The sequence below is a fragment of the Sinocyclocheilus grahami genome, unplaced genomic scaffold (genome assembly GCF_001515645.1).
Source record: "Sinocyclocheilus grahami isolate Dianchi unplaced genomic scaffold, SAMN03320097.WGS_v1.1 scaffold344.1, whole genome shotgun sequence".
Taxonomy (NCBI): Eukaryota; Metazoa; Chordata; class Actinopteri; order Cypriniformes; family Cyprinidae; genus Sinocyclocheilus; species Sinocyclocheilus grahami.
Window position 1 is genome coordinate 2,947,957 of NW_015505523.1, and position 23,021 is coordinate 2,970,977.

At 35.4% G+C, this 23,021-nt stretch overlaps 1 protein-coding gene across 1 annotated transcript; it reads left to right on the forward strand.

Moving 5' to 3' along the window:
• The first annotated feature begins 1,698 nt into the window (after positions 1–1,698).
• Positions 1,699–10,728, forward strand: LOC107548153 (syntaxin-5-like). Its single transcript, XM_016228712.1, has 11 exons — positions 1,699–1,757; positions 2,464–2,692; positions 2,779–2,849; positions 7,290–7,345; positions 7,419–7,489; positions 7,576–7,692; positions 7,782–7,838; positions 7,933–8,014; positions 8,098–8,195; positions 8,278–8,399; positions 10,253–10,728. The coding sequence occupies exons 2-11, from the start codon at positions 2,483–2,485 to the stop codon at positions 10,410–10,412; spliced, it is 1,044 nt and encodes a 347-aa protein (XP_016084198.1). The 5' UTR covers positions 1,699–1,757; positions 2,464–2,482; the 3' UTR covers positions 10,413–10,728.
• The last annotated feature ends 12,293 nt before the right edge of the window (positions 10,729–23,021 follow it).

The window sequence follows — 23,021 nt, forward strand, 5'->3', positions numbered from 1 at the left end:
TTATCTGTTTATAACTATTCATAGGAAGTTGATTAGACCATGTCATTTGATTGTTTTCAACAATGTTTCTTAGAGAACTCAACTCAGATATTACGTGTCTTTGTCATAGTGTGTTCTCAATCGTATTATTATTTTTTATATTTTAATTGTAATTAATTATTTTAGCAGGGAATATCTATGTCAGCTCCCTTTGCAAGCCTCGTGAAACTTTAGTTGAAGTTGAGCACGAGTTCCCTGAGGCGATGCTCAGCCGTGTTCTTCCCTCTTGTGTGCCTCTGCAGCGCTGTGGAGGCTGCTGCTCTGATGAGGCCATGCTGTGTGTGAGTGTCAGCACACACACCACTGTCATGCAGGTAAGGCAATGTAAGAGAGGGTGCTCGCTGCAGAGCCAAATGGGAGGAGCTGGAGCTCTAACTCCCCCTCACTGGATGTAATGGGTGGAGCTAGACACCCAACAACTCCCTAACCCTACCCCTTACCCTATAGCTAAACATAACTCCACCCATTAGTTCACACAGAGGTGGAGCTGGACATCCAGAGAGGGGGAGCTGGAGGTCATTTGGCTCTGCAGTGAGCAGTACTTGCAATGTAATGGATTCAGACAGTCCATCATAACATGTGTTGTTCCAACTCTTATTTGTTAGTTATTTTATAATGTTTTTCCCAACAAAATTACAGTTGAAGCAGTTTGCCAAGAATGTGCATGGGGATACTGTTGAAGAGATTATTGAGCTGCCGTTTGTTGAACACAGCCAGTGTCAGTGCAGGTAATGTTCAGGTTTATGACTTAACATTAAAAGCAATGATTGCTTTATAATTTCATAGATCTTCTGTAAATCATATATCTGTATGATTTGTATTATTTACAAGTTAACTTCTCGTGGTGTTTAAATAATAATAATAATAATTATTATTATTATTTTCTTTCTTCTTGCAGGCACAGAAGCCAACTATGATGCTTTTTGATACAGCTCATCCATGCCGCAGAAATTTGTTACACCAAACACACAAAATAATTATCTTTAAAAAAGCATCATATGACCCCTTTAACAGTTATTTAAATGATTTCCTATTACTAACATTATTAATATATTAAATATAATAATAACAACATTACTTTTATATTTAAGATTGTGTAAAACACTGCTTTTATCTGAAAAAAAAAAAATTGCTGTTCACTTAAGTACAAAGACTTTTTTCTCTTTTAGTTACTCTCAAAAACTTTTCTTTCACTCAGTTGTTTTTTATGCACATTCTACATACAAGACGAAATAAGAACAGACAAACATTCCTACATTGCTTCAAGTAAAAGTAAGCAATTACATTATTAATTATTAAGAGATTATAAAATTAAACAAAAATAAGCCTAACAGAGAAGAAAAGAAGAAGAAAGGAAATGCTACAGGTGAAAACACATTCAGAAAGAATGTCAAACATGGTGCATACATTCTGGTGCCTGTTTTGATTGCTTTCTTATTAATAAACGATTTTAATTCAGTCATGTGTTTGACTAATTTAACAATAAAACTGATGAAAATAATGATATCAGTATCTATACAATGTTTCAGTCATTTTCACTCATCTGTGTTGTCTTCAACTCACTACATCAAACAAAGTGTTACAGCGCCACCTTGTGTTGAAGATAATCAGCGAATCGCCTTTAAGAATACGTGGCAGAGACGTCAATATTTGTGTAAAGACCCGGATATAATTCACAACCTGCACACACACAGTTCAGCCATCAGAGAGGCAGAGTGGTGAGAAAATAATCTTTGTATCTTTCAGCTCACATGTTGCCATCTCCTCTTCACTTCACAAATTAACGCTGTTCATTTATTCAGACGCGTGTGGCGCTTCTCATTGTTTGACCGATGAAACATTAGGATCATATATTTAGCTACACACTGAGCTTAGCAGCTAACAAGAGCTGGATTTCATGAAAAGAGTATAAAAAGCATTGCAAAATAATGAGATACGCAGAACACATACTACCACACTGCTGGATTTTTTTGTTTTTAAAATGACTGCGCAGATGACAACAGCAGAGGCGCATAAGTTTCTAGATATATTCTCTTCAAAACAGCTGCTGTCTAATTAAATTGATCAGGAAAGACATTTATAATGTTACAAAAGATTTCGAGTAAAAGCTGTTATGTTGAACTTTCTATTCATCAAAGAATCCTAAAATGATACAGTTTCTACACAAATATTAAGCTGCAGCACAACTGTTTTCAAAATTGATACAAAAAATAATAATAATACAATAAATGCATATGTAAATCGGCATATTATGAATATCATAGGTACATTCCCAGTCTAGACACTATTTAAGTTGTGAGACACGGCTACATGCATCTTCATCAGAGTCCTGTTTTGACTTTATGCTAAATAATGAAAGTAAAATTGTAAGGGAGTTTTACTGTTAACACACTTTCACTTTGATCTCTCTTTCCTCTTTTTAAGGTGATGAGTTGGTGCATCCATGAATGCACGGCGGCGTCACGGTCCTAGAAGCAGCCAGGACGGGGTGTACGCTGGGCCGTCTCAGACCCAGTCCCAGCTGGTCCAGCAGCTGGAAACCCCCCTGGCTGTCCCAGCACCCATCGCCCCTGTCCTAGACACATTCAGCATGTCCTGCCGAGACCGTACCAGCGAGTTTCAGTCGGCGTGCAAGTCCCTGCAGGGGAGACAGGTGCCATAACTATTGATGCATTTTGTCCAGTAACCTGCGAGTGGCTAATAGGTTTGTGTTGAAGTTTTTCTCTTGTTCTTTTCCAGAATGGAGCACAACCTGTGAGAGCTGTCAACAGTGCAGTCAGACAGCGGAGTGAATTCACACTCTTGGCTAAGTGAGTTAAACTCTCAATCGCTCATATAAAGTTCAAGGGGGAAAGAATGTGATTTACTTGGATTTCTGAACATTTTTATTTGATCTGATCTTCAAATAAGTAACAGCAATACCCATGCATATTCTGCTTAAATTAATAGCACACACATACTGATATGTGAATATAATTTGGTTTTATTTGCACACTGTGTACATATTCCCAGTGCATGGTGGAAATAATATGTGAATGCTTGTTTTTGATAATGCTTGGATCACTAAACCTCAATGAACCCAGTGTTTATTGCGGTTCAGTCCTCGATGAACCAGAGGAATTTTACACCGTTCCTCTAAATGTAACAGTTTAAGTTCTACAATATTCTTGGAGTGTTTGGTTTGGTTGCTCTCTTAAGGTCATGTTGAAGTGTCTCAGTTAGGTTGAAGGTGGCTTTCCAGCTTCATGCAAGTCAGCAATTCTTAATCTTAGGTGCTGTGAGATCTCTTTTGTTCCAGGCATGGTTCACGTCAGGCATTGCTTTTTGTGAATGCCTATAAAAAGAAAAGTAAACCTGTTTTCTTTAGAAATGTACCCTTTTTTTCTTATTTTTTTTAATCATTGGTGTTTTTTAACAAGAGAGAGGTAAAAACAATAAATCAACATTTGGTTTGATATGTTAACAGACTTATCAAGATGAAATCAAACAAAAGTATTTCCTACTCTCAGAGTGTGGTACAAAATACAATTATGTATGCTCGCTACAAAATAAAAAGAAAACAAGTGATGAGAAAAATGCATAATAATAATGAATATGTATATTTGCAAAGCAAGATTTTAAACAAAACCTAGAAAGAAAGTTTATTCACTCAAGAAATATCATATTGTGTAATTAAGTAACAAGTAATATCATTTTAATTACACTCTCTTATTTTTTTTAATCATTGGTGTTTTTTAACAAGAGAGAGGTAAAAACAATAAATCAACATTTGGTTTGATATGTTAACAGACTTATCAAGATGAAATCAAACAAAAGTATTTCCTACTCTCAGAGTGTGGTACAAAATACAATTATGTATGCTCGCTACAAAATAAAAAGAAAACAAGTGATGAGAAAAATGCATAATAATAATGAATATGTATATTTGCAAAGCAAGATTTTAAACAAAACCTAGAAAGTTTATTCACTCAAGAAATATCATATTGTGTAATTAAGTAACAAGTAATATCATTTTAATTACACTTTTGATTTATGATTATAAATTACAGATATCATTAATTATTCATTCTTAAATTACATTGTTTTTACTCTGGCAATTCTGTTAAATATATAGACCATATATAGACCACTGTTCAAAATGTTTGGGTCAATATTATTTTTTAAAGAAATTAATCATTTTAATATAGCAAGGAAATTGACAGTAAAGACATTTAAATGTTACAAAATATTTATATTTTAGATAGATGCTGTTTTGAATAATGAAAGAATCTTAATACAAATGTATCACATTTTCTGCAAAAATATTAAGCAACACAACAGTTTTTAACATTAATGATATTAAGGAACGTTTCTTGAGCACCAAATCAGCATATTAGAATGATTTCTGAAGGATCATGTGACACTGAAGACTGGAGTAATGACTGCTGAAAATTCAGCTTTCATCACAGGAATACATTTTTAAATATATTAAAATAGATGACAGGTATTCAATTGTAATAATATTTCACAGTATTCCGGTTTTTACTGTATTTTTAATCCGATAAATGCAGCTTGGTTAGAATAAGAGACATCTTTCAAAAACATTAAAGGAGACATATTATGCCCCTTTTTACAATATGTTATATAAGTCTCTGGTGTCCCCAGAATGTGTCTGTGAAATTTCAGCTCAAAATACCCCACAGATCTTTTATTATATCATTTTGAAAATGCCTATTTTGAGTGGAAGCAGAAACACGCTGTTTTTTCGTGCCTGTCTCTTTAAATGCAAATGAGCTGCTGCTCCCCATCCCCTTTTCCAGAATAGAGCTGCGCCTTTACAGTAGAGGTCTGCGCAGGACATATTTTGAGTGGAAGCAGAAACACGCTGTTTTTTCGTGCCTGTCTCTTTAAATGCAAATGAGCTGCTGCTCCCCGCCCCCTTTTCCAGAATAGAGCTGCGCCTTTACAGTAGAGATCTGCGCAGGACTGTTTTTTTTAGTCCCGCTCCCGCAAGGTTCTATTCCGCACCCACCCGCTCCCGCTCCCGCTGTATATTCACTCTTTGTTCTCCTGCTGTCTGCTTAGAATAATTTTCTTCCCGACCCGATCGTTCCCGTTAAATTTAGATCTCACTTCCAGAATCTCACATTTAAATTTCCGCTACTGAAAGAAAGAGAGATATGCTAACAAATAAAAGTGTAGTCTGCACAAAATTGTATGTTATTTTATTCGTCTTGTCAAGAGTCTTGAATTTATTGACTTTGACTTCAATTTATATGAATTATCTTAAGACACAAAATTTGTTTAATATTTTATGCAACACAGTAGGAAAAAAAGTATCAGAGAAAATAAAAATGTTGTACAAAAATTGTATTTCTTATTTTTATTCATCTTGTCAGGATACAATTCGTTTAACATTGACAACACAATAGGAAAAAAGTGTTGCAGAGAGAAAAAAAAATGTAAATGTAGGTTGTACAAAAATAGCCTATTAGCTATTTTTATTTGTCTTGTCAAAATACTAAATTCGTTTGACATTTTTCTGTTCGCACAGTTGGAAAAGTGTCGCAGAGAAAAATAAATAAATACGACATCTTTCATTTAAAATGATAGGCTAAGCAAAATATAAACAAAACCAAGTTGAACTTCCTTCAAGGACAGCGCATCCACACTTTGCTCCATCCTTATTCTGCTCTGTCACTCATCGACAACCTGCTTGTTCTGTCTGAGGGCCGTATATTTATCACAGGTACAGCCTGCTTTGAGCATCGTTATGCACATGCTGCGCACAGACCCCGCAAATAAAACTTGTGACGTTTAAAGCATGCGTGCAGTCCTGAGCGCAAGCTGTACCGGTGGTCAATAAGAATAAAGCGCAGATATGCTGTTCTAAATGGACGTCGGGAACGGAATATTGTTAGACTGCCCGCTTCCGTTCAAATTACACCAGAGTTACCGACCGCTACTGCGTTTTATTCAGGAATTTAATCCCGCGGCGCAAAAAATCCGGTCGGGTCCCGCGGTTGCAGACCTCTACATTACAGCTCGGACCTGCTAAAAACATCTTTTTTGTTCTGATTATCATGTTTATCACGCTGAAATCATGCGTTTTAAACCATATTAGTTTAAACTTCTGATATACGGTTTTCTGAGCGCACACAACCGAAGCGCACGGACAGAAAGCGGCTGTCACAGCATATGAGTACTAAACTAAGTTTTCATTCACACACAAGTTTACGTTAAAAACACACATGAGTTACAAAAACGGTTATGTCTGTGAAGGTAAACAGCTGGGAAATAAATTGCATGTTTATTTTAGATCTGTGTGGCAGCAGCAATAAACATTAAATAAAAATAAAAAATCCACTGCTCTCTTGTCTCCTCTGAGGCTGGGACTCTAAACAGTGTTCTGTGCTCGTCTGTGCAGCCAAAGACAGAACAGTTAGTGAACTTTCGCCATGGCATTAGAACTAATACACCTTGTCGCTTGCCAAATCAAAATGACGGCGCCGTGGGTAGAAACTTACAGATTAAGGGGTGGTAATATTATAATGAGATCCCTTTGCCACGTCACCAAAGGAGCGAAGTCAGACGCACTCATTTTCTCAGACGCTTGCAGAAAAAGGCTTACCAAAACAAAGTTACTGGGTTCATCTTTTTCACGTTTCCTTGGTTGATAGATGCACCGGGGACCTGATTATCGCACTTAAAACCTGGAAAAGTCAGATTTTCATGATATGTCACCTTTAATAAACTTTTGATTGCTAGTGCTTCAGGCTTTTCTTTTTCAAGAATTAATTGTCATTATGCTATCACAACAGTGGTGTCACACCGACATTTTTTACTTTATTAAAAAGTTTCCTAAGTATGACTTACATTTTTATTGTATTTTTTTTATCAGTACATTAATAGGTCTGAATAAAAATAAACAAAGGAGCATGATGTGATTGACCCAAATGTCAAACTCCAAATTTGTGAATGATTTTTAGTGTCTGACTGCACTCCAGGTTAGCTGACTCCTGACTGCTGTTAGCTTTTGAAGCTTTACATACTTCAATCTATTGTTTGTTTATTGTTGAAGATTAGATCAAATGACCAATTTCCTGGAAAATCCAGAGGGTTTACAGACTTTTTCCTGCAACTGTGTTTAGTATTGGCACCGAGACGCTGCATTTGACCTATAATTTATTCAGACCTACTTAAGCTTTAATGGTCTGTGTTATTTCATCGACTTGGCCTTATGACAGATATTGACCGCATCTCATTAACAGGCGAATTGGAAGAGACCTCAGCAACACTATTGCCAAGTTGGAGAAGCTCACAATCCGTAAGTATCTCTTCTCACACATGTGCCACTGTGTACTGTTTTGACGTGTAACTCAATCTGTTTTCACCTGCAGTTGCCAAAAGAAAGTCCCTTTTTGATGACAAAGCAGCTGAAATTGATGAACTCACTTATATTGTGAAACAGGTTAGGGTGATTGTTACTTTCCCTTCGCCAAGGACACATTATTCTGTCTGTCCATTTCATACTACAATCTGTCTGTGTTCATTCAGGACATTAACAGTCTAAATAAGCAGATAGCTGGCCTGCAGGAACTCGTTCGATCACGGAGTGGACAGAATGGCAGACATCTTCAGACGCATTCCAACACCATCGTAGTCTCTTTACAGGTATTAACCTCTGGCCTTACTGCTCAGTCACAAAGTAAAGATGTCTAGTGGGCTTCCGCTTGAAATTAAAGCCTGTTTTCTGTTTGTAGTCCAAACTGGCATCGATGTCGAGTGACTTCAAGTCAGTCCTGGAAGTCAGAACAGAGGTATTTGATTTACTTTTTAAATGTTCGACCGCGTACCATCATGCTACGTTTCTGATCAGTTTTTCAATATTTGAATCATGTTTTCTCTGTTTAGAACCTAAAACAGCAGAGAAGCAGGCAAGAGCAATTTTCTCAGACTCCTGCCTCGTCCTCCTCTTTCCACGCCAACAACTTCAGTAAGAGCATCTCTACTTGTGAAAAAAGCAGATGTTGTCCACATTCATGTAGTTATTCTTCACTTTTGGTCCTCTTTCAACAGACAATTCGGTGCTTATGCAGGACGACTCCAAGAAGACGGATATATCTATAGATATGGACCTCAGCTCCAGTCAGCAGATGCAGTTAATCAGTGAACGGGTATTGTTTGTTCATCGGTTGTTTTAGAATGTACAGCAACTGATTTAAGTAAGTTTGAATCTCCGTTGTCATGTTTGTTTAGGATTCATACATTCAGAACCGTGCTGACACTATGCAGAATATAGAGTCCACCATTGTGGAGCTCGGATCCATATTTCAGCAGCTGGCTCATATGGTGAAAGAACAGGAAGAGACTGTACAAAGGTGAGGAAGGATCTTCCTTGAGAGATTCTTCATCATGAGGAGGTATTCTATGTCCATTTAGATAGATTTTCTGACATTTTCACCTAAATTTCTGTTGTTATTGTTTACCAAAACTATTAAAAGTCATTTTAGATAATTAAAATAAAATGAGTAAAATGTCATTTTAAAAGCTTAAACTTAAAGGGATAGTTCACCCAAAAATTCTGTCATTAATTACTCACCCTCGTGTCGTTTCAAACCCGTAAGACCTCCGTTCATCTTCGGAACACAAATTAAGCTATTTTTGATTAATTCTGAGAGTTCTCTGACCCTCCCATAGACAGCAATGCAATTAACACGATCAACGTCCAGAAACGTAGCAAGGAGATCGGTAAAATAATCCATGTGACATCAGGGGTTCAACCGTAATATTACGAAGCTACGAGAATACTTTTTGTATGCAAAGAAAACAAAAATAACGACTTTATTCAACAATTCGTCTCCGCGTTAACTGCACCATGTGGATACGTTGTTTTTGTTCAAATCAAAGCGTAAATAAACTTAGAAAACGTATCCGTGTGACGCAGCTGACACAGAACAGCATATGCTGTTTACATCCAGTGGATACTCTCCAAAATGGTGCTAGGGTGACGTGGAGAAGACGAATTGTTGAATATTCTTTGCATACAAAAAAATATTCTCGTAGCTTCGTAAAATTACGGTTGAACCCCTGATGTCACATGGACTATTTTACCGATGTCCTTGCTATGTTTCTGGACGTTGATCGTGTTAATTGCATTGCTGTCTATGGGAGGGTCAGAGAACTCTCAGAATTCATCAAAAATATCTTAATTTGTGTTCTGAAGATGAACGGAGGTCTTACGGGTTTGAAACGACATGAGGGTGAGTAATTAATGACAGAATTTTCATTTTTGGGTGAACTATCCGTTTAGTTAATTTTCGTTGAAGTTGAAATTACTGTAAGTAAAACTGAAATAAAACTAATAAAAATGACAAAGCATATAATGGAATTACTAAAACTTAAACACAAATATAAAATATCTGAAAATATAAGAAAAAAAAAGCTAATTCAAAATAGTAATAAATAATAAATACTAGTACATAAATATGACTTAGAAATGTACCTAGAAATGTAGGTCAGATTCAAGCACCAGTCTTTATTTTTTTCTATTTCATTTTAAGTGTCTAATCAATAAACAAGTGTGTTTTTTCCCATTTGCTTCCATTTGTGGTTTGGTCATCACTGTGTATGACCATAATGAAAAGCTCTCTGCCAGTGTAATCACCACTTTTACTGCCGCATAACAGTTACCCAGCAGTTTCTTCAGTAGTAAGTGGTACCAGTGTCATAAAAAATAGTTTTCTAAATTGTTTTGGCAGAATAATGATTTAGGTTGTTTTGAATAGGCCAGCATCTTGACTCCACTTTAACATCTTGAGACATACACTACCGTTCAAACGAAATAACATTTATAATGTAGTATAATTTATAATAAAAAGATTTCTATTTAAAATAAATACTGTTTGAACTTTGTTTAATGTAACGGTTTCCACAAAAATATTCAGCAGCAAAGCTTTTGTCAACATTGATAATAAAAGAAACAATTCTTGAGCATCAAATCAGCATATTAGAATGATTTCTGAAGGATCATGTGACACTGAAAACTGGAGTTAAAACGAAACATTTTAATATTTTAAATTGTATTTCACAATATTACTGATTTTATAAATGTAACCTTGGTGAGCATAAGACTGAAAAAAAACTGACCCCAAACTTTTAAAGGGTAGTGTTATTTACACTATGTATGAACAAACAATAATTCTTTCCGTTGAACTTCTCTCTTCTCTGACAGAATTGATGCTAATGTCGAGGACACTCAGCTGAACGTGGATCTCGCGCACACAGAGATACTCAAATATTTCCAGTCTGTGTCCAGCAACCGCTGGCTGCTCATCAAGATGTTCCTAATCCTCATCATTTTTTTCATTGTCTTTGTGGTTTTCATGACCTGATGTCCACTCTTAAGAGGCGCAGATTCGGGTGATTCTCAGTATTTGAGGAATGAAAAGGGCCGTTCTCTCAGTCTCTTTTTTTTCTTTTCTCTGCTCTTTCTATCCTCACTGGCTGCCAAGCTCTCTTTTAGTGATCTTCTTCCTCAAAATGGATGGAATTGAATATTCGTAAGACTCTATATAGACAGAGCATTTGTCAGTTTGTAGTTGATTTAAAACAGTCTGTCCATTTAAATTTCAATCTGATATGTTTCTGCATCTGAGGGTTGTCCCCCCTAAAAATATGATTTAAAAACCACTGTGTATTGTAAATAACAATGCTTTATACTTTAAATAATTGTGTAAGTAGTAAAGCAACGCAAACGGGACAAAAATGCATTTTAAGTTTAGAAACATTTTGAGACTCCCCCTCCCTTGCCTCACAGTGCTTTGGTCCAAATGCCTGCTTTCCTCTTTTGCATCACCTGTCCTACACACACACCAGTCCGGTGAGAGAGAACAAAGCCAATAGTTGTGGAACTCTAGTAAGTAAGGCTGTCAAGGCTATTTTATTCACTTAAACATCGGATGAAGTGATTATTTTCTCTCTAATACAGATGATGCCAATGTATTTTTTATAAGTCTGCTATGTTAGCAATAATAATGTTACCTGCTTGACAGACAGGGTTGCCAGGTTTCACACAACAAAACCCGCCCAATTGCTTGCTACTCAAAACTAGCCCAAACTAACTGCGTTTCGAGGGGTCTCCTGGTAAAATTCGCATTCCAGGGGCTAAATATTACATTATTGGGGTTGCTTCAACCCGCGGAAACAGTGATAAAGTAGTCCCTAAACCCAATTCCGCAGGAAAACCGCGGACTTGGCAACACTGTGACAGATAGTCATGTCTACAATGGACACGAGCGCAGTCGTGGCGCGACCACAATAGCTTGAAGTTATCTAATTTGACACGGTCTGGTCTCCCTGCTACACTAATAGTAGTATAAGCTTTCCTCTGTGTATACATATCCTTACAAGTACAATTTTAGCTGTATTATTTGTCACCTCAAAAATTGCTCTTGAGAAATTTTATGTTTATTTACCCCACGCCCCTCCTTATTATGCATTTGCATTTTTTTTCTTTCTGTTGTCTAAATCTTCTTTTAGAGAAGACTTTATGCAGTGGTTTGTAACAGAATCCATCTTATATTCTGCCTGCTGCAGTAGACTACCAAGCCATCTCAAATGAGGATTATGCTTCTACACCTTTATGATGACTGTCTAGAGGTTTTAATATGTATTCTTTCTGTTTTTGATTTTGGGATTGATTACCACGTTTACAAAACTTGTGAACACAGCAGGTTCAGCAGGTGAGAAATAAGTATTTGGAGCTAGAGAACTTTTACAAATTTTGGCTGTGAATCATGAAAGTTAAACACAATTCAAACAGGATTTTTCTTTTATTTCATTGGGTGTTTTAATCCTCCTTCACAAGCTTGTTTGAAATGTCTCATGGGGTCCATGAGAATACTTCAAATGGAGTTTTCTAGAGAATACATCCTTTTGTGTTTAACTGGACATTGAGATTGGGGGAACGTCCTACCCCACCATTTGTGAAATGCATACTGTAAAATGGAAGAAATAGAATTGTATGCTTGCTTTGTAATGTCTGTTGCTATTTGTCTTTTTTACAGTAGCATATGTAGTAACTGATTACTCCAAATTCATTCAGATTATTAATAAAGTTAATCAAAGCTACTTTTAAATAAAGGACAAAAGCGGCATTTTAAAACTATAATGTTTAATTCTTGCATTTGATAAATATGCCACATTTGATGGAAGGGAAGTGTACAAAAGGTTCATGATGCTGAAACAGCAAGACCATGCTGCTTGAATGAGAAGAAGAGCAATACGCTCTTAAAAATGAAGGTTATTCATTAGCATCTGATTCAGTGAAGTACCTTTTACATCAACAGAACTGTTCCACTCTCTCAGAAAAAAGGTACAAAACTGGCACTTTGAGGCGGTACCCTTTCAAAAGGTACAAATATGTACCATTTAGGAGTAAATAAGAGTAAATAAGACACTTTGTGGCTACAAAAACTTAGTGGAAAATGTCCTCTGCTATGAAAACCGACTTCATCATCCACTGAAATGACTTGGTTAGTTTTGACAAAACGTCTAAGCCAATGTGATTTTTTTTGTATAATGTAGTATTTTTCATGTGTTTTCATATCATGAGGGGAGGTTACCACAGAAATGGTTTTGAAATTAAAGCGTTTTTTGTTTTTCAATTTAACATTTCAGTAACCAGAAATGTTTCGATGCATGCCTATGTGAATTTATTTTATTTTCTATGTATTTAAGTATGGTGACACTAAGGATGGGAGGTAATAGGCTGCTTAAACACTTTTGAAGTGTTTGAAGTTAAATAGTAACTACAAAACTTTTGTTCCAAGTCCATTTCAGTGCTGGATAGATTAGTTGCAATTTGTAGTCCATTACTGATTCCAAAATGCATGAACAAAATTGCAGATGTAATGCATTACATTACACATTTTAGGTAATAGAATCAGACTACTTTTTGATTACTTTTGACCTAACTCATTTATCACATTGATTTAAATCTTGTACCATATTGATATAAAAATACCAAGAGAAAGAAATAAGCTATTACATTTATTGTTTTTAATAACACGAAGTGCATAAAACATTACATTGTGTAAGGGTTTCCCAAAGTGGGGTTCATGAATAAACAGCATGGGTGGATGAGTTTAATGAAAAGCTAATAATTAAATCGTAAAATGTGAAATCTAAATAATTGTAAAATAAATCAAAATAAAACACTTACAAAAAAGATTCAATATTTGATTTGCTTACCTGCATGTCATGTGACCATTAACCAATGTCAGAGAACCATGAACATGTTACCTTAAATTCCTTAAAAATCATGAGGGACATCTCAATATTTGGGAGGGTATTATTGTCAAAGGCGGAAGGTATATCTAGATCTGTCTACACATCATTATCATTAGATGTGCCTCCCAAGATTATTAAAGATCTAGATCAGATTCTTTATAACTTTATTTGGAGAAAAAACCCACATTATTTTAAAAAGGAGGTCATTTGTAATCCTAAAGAGCAAGGGGGACTGGAGGTCTTAGATTATAATACTCTCAATGACACTTTTAAACTTGAATGGTTGATAGAGTTTATGAAGAATAGAGAAAGTCCTTGGAATGTATTTCCAAATTATATATTTAATACTCTTGGAGCCATAGACTATTTGTTGAAATGTAATTTTTCTGTTGACAAAATTCCTGTTAAATTGGCCGGTTTTCACAGACAAGCCCTGTTAGCATGGAAATTGATGTATAAGCACAATTTTTCACCCCACAACTATTTCATATGGAATAACGAGGACATATTATTTAAAAACAAATCTTTATTCAATCATACTTGGTTCAAAGAAGGTATTCTTTTAGTAAGGTGGTTAGTTAATTCCCATGGGTACTTGTTGTCATATACTGAATTTCTTCAGAAATTCCAATTACCAGTTAAACCAAGAGAATTTGCTATTGTTTTTGACGCAATTCCAAAGAGTGTGATGTTACTTTTAAAAAAACTGTATCTCAGAAGAAATCAGCATGGTTAATCCTAGTGGTAACATTTTCATTGAAAACGTTGATGTTTTAAAACAACAGTGTAGCAATAAGATTATAAGGAATGCTCTTTGTTCTGTGTCCCTACCTGCAGCAAGATTTTTTTGGTCTTCTTTATTTGGTAATATCTCTTGGGTTAAAGCATGGAAACTGCCAAATAAGTTTTATATCAATAACAAAATTAAGGAAGTGTCTAACAAAATACTTCATCGAATTTATCCTGCTAAGCATGTTTTGGAAAGATTTAAGCTTAATATTTTGTATACCTGTGAATTTTGTGGTCAAGAAAAAGAAACTATTTTGCATATTTTTTTCATTGTATTTATTCAAGATTATTTTGGAAGGATTTTGAATTCTATATTAACAGAAAAATAGAGTGTATGATAGAAATTTGATAGATACTTTTTTATACAGAAAACATTTGAATTGTAAAGAACAACATATTATACATTTGTTTATTTTGTTAGGAAAATTCCATATACATAAGAAGAAGTGGGCTCAATGTAAACCATATTTTGCACATTTTATAAATGACTTTAAATTATATGTAAATCTCTTAGAACAAACAAAAAACAAAAAAGCACTGAAAACATGTAATGCTCTGAAAGCATTGAACTTTATGTAATTTTCTTCCCCTTTTTTTTCTCTGGCAGCTAATAATATTAATTTGATAATGTGAATATGTAATACCTCATGTTCTTGTGGCATTGAATTAATAAAGCATTTTAAAAAATCCTTAAAAATCTCAGGGAGTAGAATACTTCAAGAAAATATTAGTATATTGATATATTTCCTTTTACATTTAAAAGGAAATTTTAAAAGATGAAGAAAAAAGAGTTAGTGAGAATCAATAAATTATTAATAATTTATTGCAATTGCGAGAATAATAAGATATGTTATCATGTATTTTTAAATGCCTAATTAATTTTTGGAATCTGATTACGTAATCCAGATTACATGTAATCAGTTATTACCTAGCACTGCACATCATAACTATAGCTTCTTTTTTTTTTTAAACAACACACTTCTTTTTTAGGAGCGGCAAAACATAAATTGTGTTGTGCTATATATATGCACAGACTGCACTCCAAAGTTTACAGACAGAAATTTCTTTTTAAAAATCGACACCACTTAAGGTACTCGATCATTCTCAAACTAAATGCATGTTGCTGTCTGAGGTCTGAGGTATTGTTCACTAAAGTCTAACTCTAACCTACTATTGACGTAGGCCTACCTGAGGATGAGGGGACCGCACTGGGAGGGAGAGACCTTAGCACACAGATCCTGAAGCTCCAGCATCTCCCCAGCTGGAATCTCATAGGAGGAATTAGTTTTGTGGAGGTGCAGCCAGCCAGCTGTATCCACAAAGGAGCTGCACCTGCGGTTCTCCGTCGTCCTATCCTGGCGGAGGCACTCTGTGCGCTTCAGCAAAGAGCCCAGCTCCAGCATCAGCCTGTTAATCACCAGTTCCTCCGGCTAGCGCTGACCAGGAACCTGGGGTTCCCTGGAGAACACTGATGACCAGATGAACATCTGAAATGGTAAAGAACTTGTAAGTGAATAATAAACCAAATATACAGTGACAGTTTGTGCACCAATGCCCGCTGTTGACAGAAAAGGCCTAGCCAACTCTAGTCCCAAAATATGTCATCAATAATAAAAGACATTCTCCAAATATGGTTTAAGAGTTATGGCACTTACCTTCTCCTAGATTAGCAGAGGGTTGGTTGTATCCTCACTGGACCTTTCCATCAACTTAGTCTGAAATATTTACACATGAGCGCACATGTCTTTACCACATGGCAGTTCCTCTCAAAACCAGATAAAGGGCTAAAGATAATCCCTTATGATTATAATCTACAGTAAAGCCACATTTAAGTGGTTCATCACTAGCAAAGGAAAAAACAACTGTCTGAGTAAGCTATCCTTCCAAACATACAAACCAATTAGAATGCAAACCACGCCGGTGGATGTCTAGTTTAGTCATTCCGATTAAATACTCTGTATCAATAGGATTATTCCTTTTAAGGGCTGCACAACACAGAATTAGATCCCAATCCTGTCTTAATAAACACTGCTAAAGTGAACAGAATGATATGAAATCAGATTAGTAACAGAGAAATACAAATCTTTGCAGTTCTCATGTTTCAGACATGTCTGTAACATTCATCACATTTCCCTCTTGCTGAAGCTGAAGTCGTAGAGTATGACATAATACTAATATTTGTCAGAACTCGACTTTCAAACAGAAGAAGCTGGAGATCGAAGTTAAATTTGATTTAATTTCTTGTCTTGTTATGATCCTAATACCACTGAAGTTCTCACTTTTAGTTTTTGGCCTCCTGTCTCCTCACCCGTGTTAAAAGCCCTGGGAAATTGCTAGGATTAGATTAATGTGTAATGTAAGAGTTCTTAAGTACTGGTGTTCAGGGAAGAGCTGCTACTCCGTATGTGTCTCTCAGTCTATAAGAATGAGGAAAAAGCCAACTCAGCTCCATTTTTTCCAATGATTTCGAACTTCCTGTCATATCTGGATGAGTCCAGGAATGTGTGTTTTTAATGGATAAGAAATGGGGGCCTTCTAAATTATTCATGGTTTAAAAAAAGTTTCTTTTTAATGCTTTTTGTACACTTGTTTATTCAAAATGTGCATACAGCAGTGGTTTTGTTTGCTTGACTGCTCAAAAATAATTTTAAAAACCACAATGAAAATACTTTTTTATTATTGAAAAGCTTTTCTTAATAGGACACAGGATTCAATCCACATTCTCATCTTGTTTTTTTCACACCCACTTCCATCTTTGCAAATTCAGTTCCTGCTAAAATACCCTTCCTTTAGATTTCAATCAATTTTGACGTTTTAAACCAGTGATTCCTCTCTTATCCGTTCTTCAAACCCTCTGTTAGGCATTATCACATTGCTCTCTACAGTTACAGTTACTTGTATGTCTCTGTCTGTCATATTTTATCTTTAAATGTTTCAGTGTGGATTTTAATGTGAAAATTATATCAAAGCACATTATTGAGGAAAAATGATACTGATACTGGTTACTTCAACCCAAAAAAAAAGAAGTAAGTAGCATTTTTAAAGCATGGATTTTCCCATATAGTTGACAGGAAGGAAATGTGTGTTTAGGAATTAATCTGTCATGAAATGAGTGACAGATCTCATCTGGGAAGGAAATGATTTCTCTAAACATTTATTTAACAGATAGAAATGAAAATGATTAGCATGACATGAACATTTTCTCTGTAATTCAAAAGATGGAATAAGAAATGTATCGAAATTCTGGATTTGGATTTTAATGAATGATTTATTATTATTATTATTATTATTATTATTATTAAATATTATTAAAATTCTCCAAACCACTTGTCCTAGGGTCACAGAGATGGTGGAGACTATTTCAGTTCTATAATTATAATAACAACAGTGGATTAATAACAACAGCAACAATAATAATAATAATATCATTATAATCATAATCATCATCATCATCATCACCATCATCATCCACCCATTCTCCAAACCACTTGTCCTACATAGCGTCACATAACAATAATAATAATAATAATAATAATAATAATAATAATAATGTAGCATTCTGCATTGCAATGTGGGATTCTTTAGTATAACTCAGTAAATATTTAATTAAACTGTTACAAAAACAATGTTTTTTGTTATTTATGTATGCTGCTTTAGATAAATGCATTTTTCTATAATGTAAAGTAACTAACATATTAGAAATGAGGAATTATCAAAACACACAGTCACTCCCACATATACTAAATAATATAAATATTTATTTATTCAGTTGTTCATTTATTTACAATCCTTTTAAATTTTTCCACATAACCTTATTGTCTCCATCAGACTTATAACAAACAAACACCCCTCCCTTCCTGATCAGTTTTTATATTTATCCCCAGCCTGTTGTCGCCATAAATCTCCCATATGCATCTGCTCAGGAAGCGGGTCTGATTTACCCCGGCTTGCCTTTGAGCAATAAAAGTCCTCCACTGCTTGTGAAGCCCAGCCAAGAATTTGAGGAGGTGATCCAGAACCTCTCACACAAATTACACTGAGGGATCAAAGTGGGTATAAAAGTCTATTTAGAGAGTGCAAAATGAATCAAAGTCCCGGTGTAGATGTATCAGATGGCATATGAGGTCTATATCTATGTACGTTGTTTGAGAAACAGAAGTAAGATGTGACAGAGCAGCAGAGCGATTGGTCTTAGTGGTGCAAGTTTGCTGTTATCTACACTATTCATGTGTGTTTGGCAAAAATCATTCTCCACTGAGACAGAGAGGCCTTTATGGTCTTTGCTGAAGCATGTCTTTTGTATCGGAGTAAAATGAGTAAAAGCCAAGTGTATTTCATCTTCAGCACAGATGGCACCTAGCCCAGTGTAAACAGCAGCGCTACATCAGTTAATTGCAAACTTTGTGCTGACAAAGAGATGACTACACTGCTTAATACTGGGATGCAGGAATGATTAAATCACAGGGGAAAAAACATTAATATTTATTTTTAATTCAAAACAAGAATAAAATCATTCTTAATCTTTTATTTAGTTATGTATTATTTTTTCCCCAAAATGACTTGTCAATGTCGTGTTTCTCAGTAGGAAATGCTCCAGCAGGGATGGATGGATTTTGGCACTTTCTATTAATTGCTTAAAATGTTTTAATTTTATTTATATAGTTAGTTAAAAGAGCTGCTTGTTGATTGTCAGTTCAGGATGTCAAACAATTTGTATATAAAACAATTGCTTTTTTGTTTTTTTTCCTTAACTGGATTAAAATAAAATATAAAAACTATGGATTTAATGGAAAATAATAATAATAATAAAACGGACAAAAACACACACAAAAAAACGAATAAAACTAAAATTAAAATGAAAACAGAAAATACACAAATAAAAATTTATTTAAATATGAATAAAAACTTGAATAGTATTGTAATGATGCTAAAACATTACTGCTTAGATGTAGGTCAAAGTAAATGTTATATGAGCTATAATAACTTGTGGATTTGTTTTGTTTGTTTATGTTATTATTGTAACCTTATAGGCAAAAGGCCATGTCTAAAGAGATTTTGTCAAAATTATGACCGTGGATTTGTACCTCCAATGCTTAATAAAAAAACAAATAAATAAACTAACTAGCTTCATTTGACACCAAACTGTATCATATTAATGTACCTTGAGATTTCATATAATTTGAGTAGTTACAAGCATCTGTCCACTACAATAAAAAATAGGTGTAGATATTCCAGAGGAACTTGGTGCACTGTCAATTTGAACAATTTATGCCTTCATGAAAACATAAATAGGACTTTTACATAGAGATATGAGTAAAGAGCAAAGGTAAGCATGCCTGGTTTTTTGGATGCAACATCACACCCTGAATAATTTAAATGCTTTTTAAATATCTGTCAACGTTAGTGAGCATCAGCATCAGAGGTTCAACCACCGTTTTCATCTGCATTTGATGAAATCCTCTTGCACCCTCTGCAAATACAAAGAAAAAAAAAAATAGCTAAGGTGAACATGCGAACTGTCCCTCAATGGCCTGAGTGAAAACATCTCTGTCAACAAATAGACAGTTAACCTGCATATGCAGCCATTTAATTACGTCTCTGCCTGTTGAGTGAGTTTCAAATGAGTGCTAATGTTTCACTTCGCTCATTATGCTATTTCAGTGCCCACAGGAGGATAATCATTCCCATACTTGTTAACACAGTCTCTGACTGCTGATGTCACCCTGTAAGTCAAGCTTTTTGGTGAGAAGAGGGTGTTTTGGGCCTGAGCCAGGAACGGGAATGCAGAGCTCTCTAGTACTAGCAATGGGGTTGCCTCCTTTCTGCAGCAGCCACGTTTGTAGTCTTGTGAAAACATCGTCATGAATAATACAGACTTACTGATGGATTCCCTATCTGGTTATGTAATGGCCTTGTTGGTGATGGCTGTAGTATATTAATGTTACACCACACTAGTGTTTTCCCCTCTGGCTTCGAGCTGTGGTTTTTATCTCAGAGACAAAACCTTCATAGTTTTTGACAAGAATGATAATCTTTCCAAACAAAATCGATTAAAGGTGGTGATACGCACACAATGATTCGTGGATCACGTGTGACTGTCATGAGAAGTGTAACCACATCCCTGGCAGGTCTGTGCTGTGAGCAGCTTGAGCATATGGCTGCTGGAATACAGAATACATGTTACAGCTGCACTTCCCAATAAGTTCTGCACATTAGCGTGAATCACATGTCGCTCTGATACCGACACATGCATATGGGAAGCGTGAGATGGAAGGAGAGATAACGCAGGGGAAGGGAGACTGAAAAGATGGTTTTGTATATTTCAGCTGTATTGCACTGCCTACTCAGTGTGTGTGTGAGAGAGAGAGAGAGAGAGAGAGAGAGAGAGAATATGAGAGACAGTAAAGGGGAGGTAATGAAATATATTGAACAATATAATGTCTGGAGTGACCTGAGAAGCCTGCTGTGATTATAACCTGCCTGTACTCACCAGCAGATTTTTTTCGTCTTTGTTTTTCAAACAGCATTCATTAGTGAATGTTAATTCATTAATAGTACGATATTATAATACAATATTTCATCAAGCTGGATAAATTAAAATAGATTTGAGAAATTTGAGAAAATTGTAGCGCTCCAAAAAAAAGTTCCTTGTACTGCAGGTGCGTAGAGCCAGTAGGATACTTGAAAATGAGCAAGAGGGTGGCTAACCACATGCTGATCCACTCAAGACTAAAAAGTCTACAAAAGCATCTTTTTAATTTTTATAAATTGCATTGTGCAAAAGTGCAAAGTGCATGTGAATGAAAAACAGATGGACACGAGCAAGCAAGCAAACGTTTCAGCGCATCGCTATCTTCAGCTCACTTAACAAACAACATTCACCCTTTTTAAGTAGGTCAACAATTAAAGACAATCAGCTGACAACATCATTTTGTTTAAGAGATACATCGATGATTGCTTTGTTATTTACAAAGGTTCTGAAAGTAACTTTGAAGCATTTATTTTGTACATGAACTGTCTTAGGCCTTCCATCAAATTCACATATCATGTGGGGATCACTGATGTCAATTTCTTGGACACCTCTATATCAATTGTGGATAATCAAATAGTCTCCTCTCTTTATAGAAAAGACACAGCTAAGAACAGTCTTCTTCATGCTAAGAGTGCTCACCCAATGCCCTTAAAACGTGGTTTACCCTATAGCCAGTTTTTGAGACTCCATCATATTTGTTCTAAGAAAGAGGATTTTGAGGCTTAAGCCCAGAGCTTGTATATGGACTTTAAATCACAGGGTTATCCTAATAAGTGGCTTGACACTGCACTTGAGAAGGTTTCTAGCTTACAAAAACAGGAGGAAAGAAATTTGACTATGAATAAAAGAAACAAGAATTTTTCATGTATTTTTAAATCCACATACAGTCCACTGAGTAATGACATTAAAACTGTTATCAAGAGTCATTGGCACATTATCCAAAGTGATCCCCAGTTATTGAATGTATTTAGTGATCAACCACTCTTTGTTTCTTCCAGGAGCTCTAATTTGAGGGATAAGCTTGTTTATGCTGACACCTGCATCTCTTCTCCGACTACTCTTGTCAATGCCCAGGGTAATTTTCCATGTCACAACTGTACTTCCTGTACTAAGTATGTTAAATGTAAATCATTTACACATCCTCGCACACTAAAAACCTATAAGATTAGACAATTGATCACTTGAAAGAGTACATATGTTATTTACATTATCATCTGTCCATGTTTACAACTATATGTTGGCAAAACTATACGTGCATTACGCACAAGAATGATTGAACACACAAGTGCCATTAGGAGACAGGATGATACATCTTCAATTTCTCGTCACTTTAAGCCTGCCAACCACTCTTTGTCTGACATGAAGTTACTGGGCATCGAGAGGATTCAACCTCATAGAAGAGGCGGAGATAGAGATAAGAAGTTGTTGCAAAGGGAGGCTTTCTGGATCTTTGAACTTAAATCTTTATTTCTTGAGGGTATGAATGAAGAACTAGAACTCTCTTGTTTTTTGTAAAAATTGGTATTGTCGTTACTGCTTTATCTTCTCTCTCTCCTGCTGTGTTTGTCGTATTTGTAATGTTTGGTCATTCTTTGACATTGTATACTTGTAATATTCTGCTATATATGTGAATGATCAAACTTTCTTGGAATTCTGCTTGTGATTAATTGAGGTTTACCTGAGATAATTGAATTCAGCTGATTGTCTTTAATTGTTGACCTACTTAAAAAGGGCGAATGTTGTTTGTTAAGTGAGCTGAAGATAGCAATGTGCTGAAACGTTTGCTTGCGCGGCCATCTGTTTTTAATTCACATGCACTTTGTACTTTTGCACAATGCAATTTATAAAAATTAAAAATACGTTTTTGTAGCCTTTTTAGTCTTGAGTGGATCAGTGTGCAGTTAGCCACCCTCTTGCTAATTTTCAGAAATTAAAATGAATTATAGTAGTAGAACATGAATATTAAGAAATATTAAAAACAAATCAATATTGATAATTTAATACTATAATACACACACACACACACACATGCATGCATATACTGTAGATATATAGAAATGAAAGTTGTATAAATTAAAATTGGTTTGTCTAGTGAACAAAAATAAATTAAGGAGTTGTCAGATTTTGTAGTCCCCATAGTCCTTCCTGTGTTTCCTTATTTGGTCAAGTTCCTGTCCTCGGTTAGCTTGATTATGTTCCATTGATGTCACCTGTGTTCCCCAATTATCCCTTGTATTTAAGTTCTAGCCTGTGCCATTCTCCCTGGTCCGATATTGAATGTTCATCTTGTGCTACATGTGTTGCTGTCTGCCCTGTATACCCCGTGTTGGAAGGATTAAAGACTGTTTACTGTGAATTCTCTTGTGTTTCCTCGCTCCTCATTGTTGTA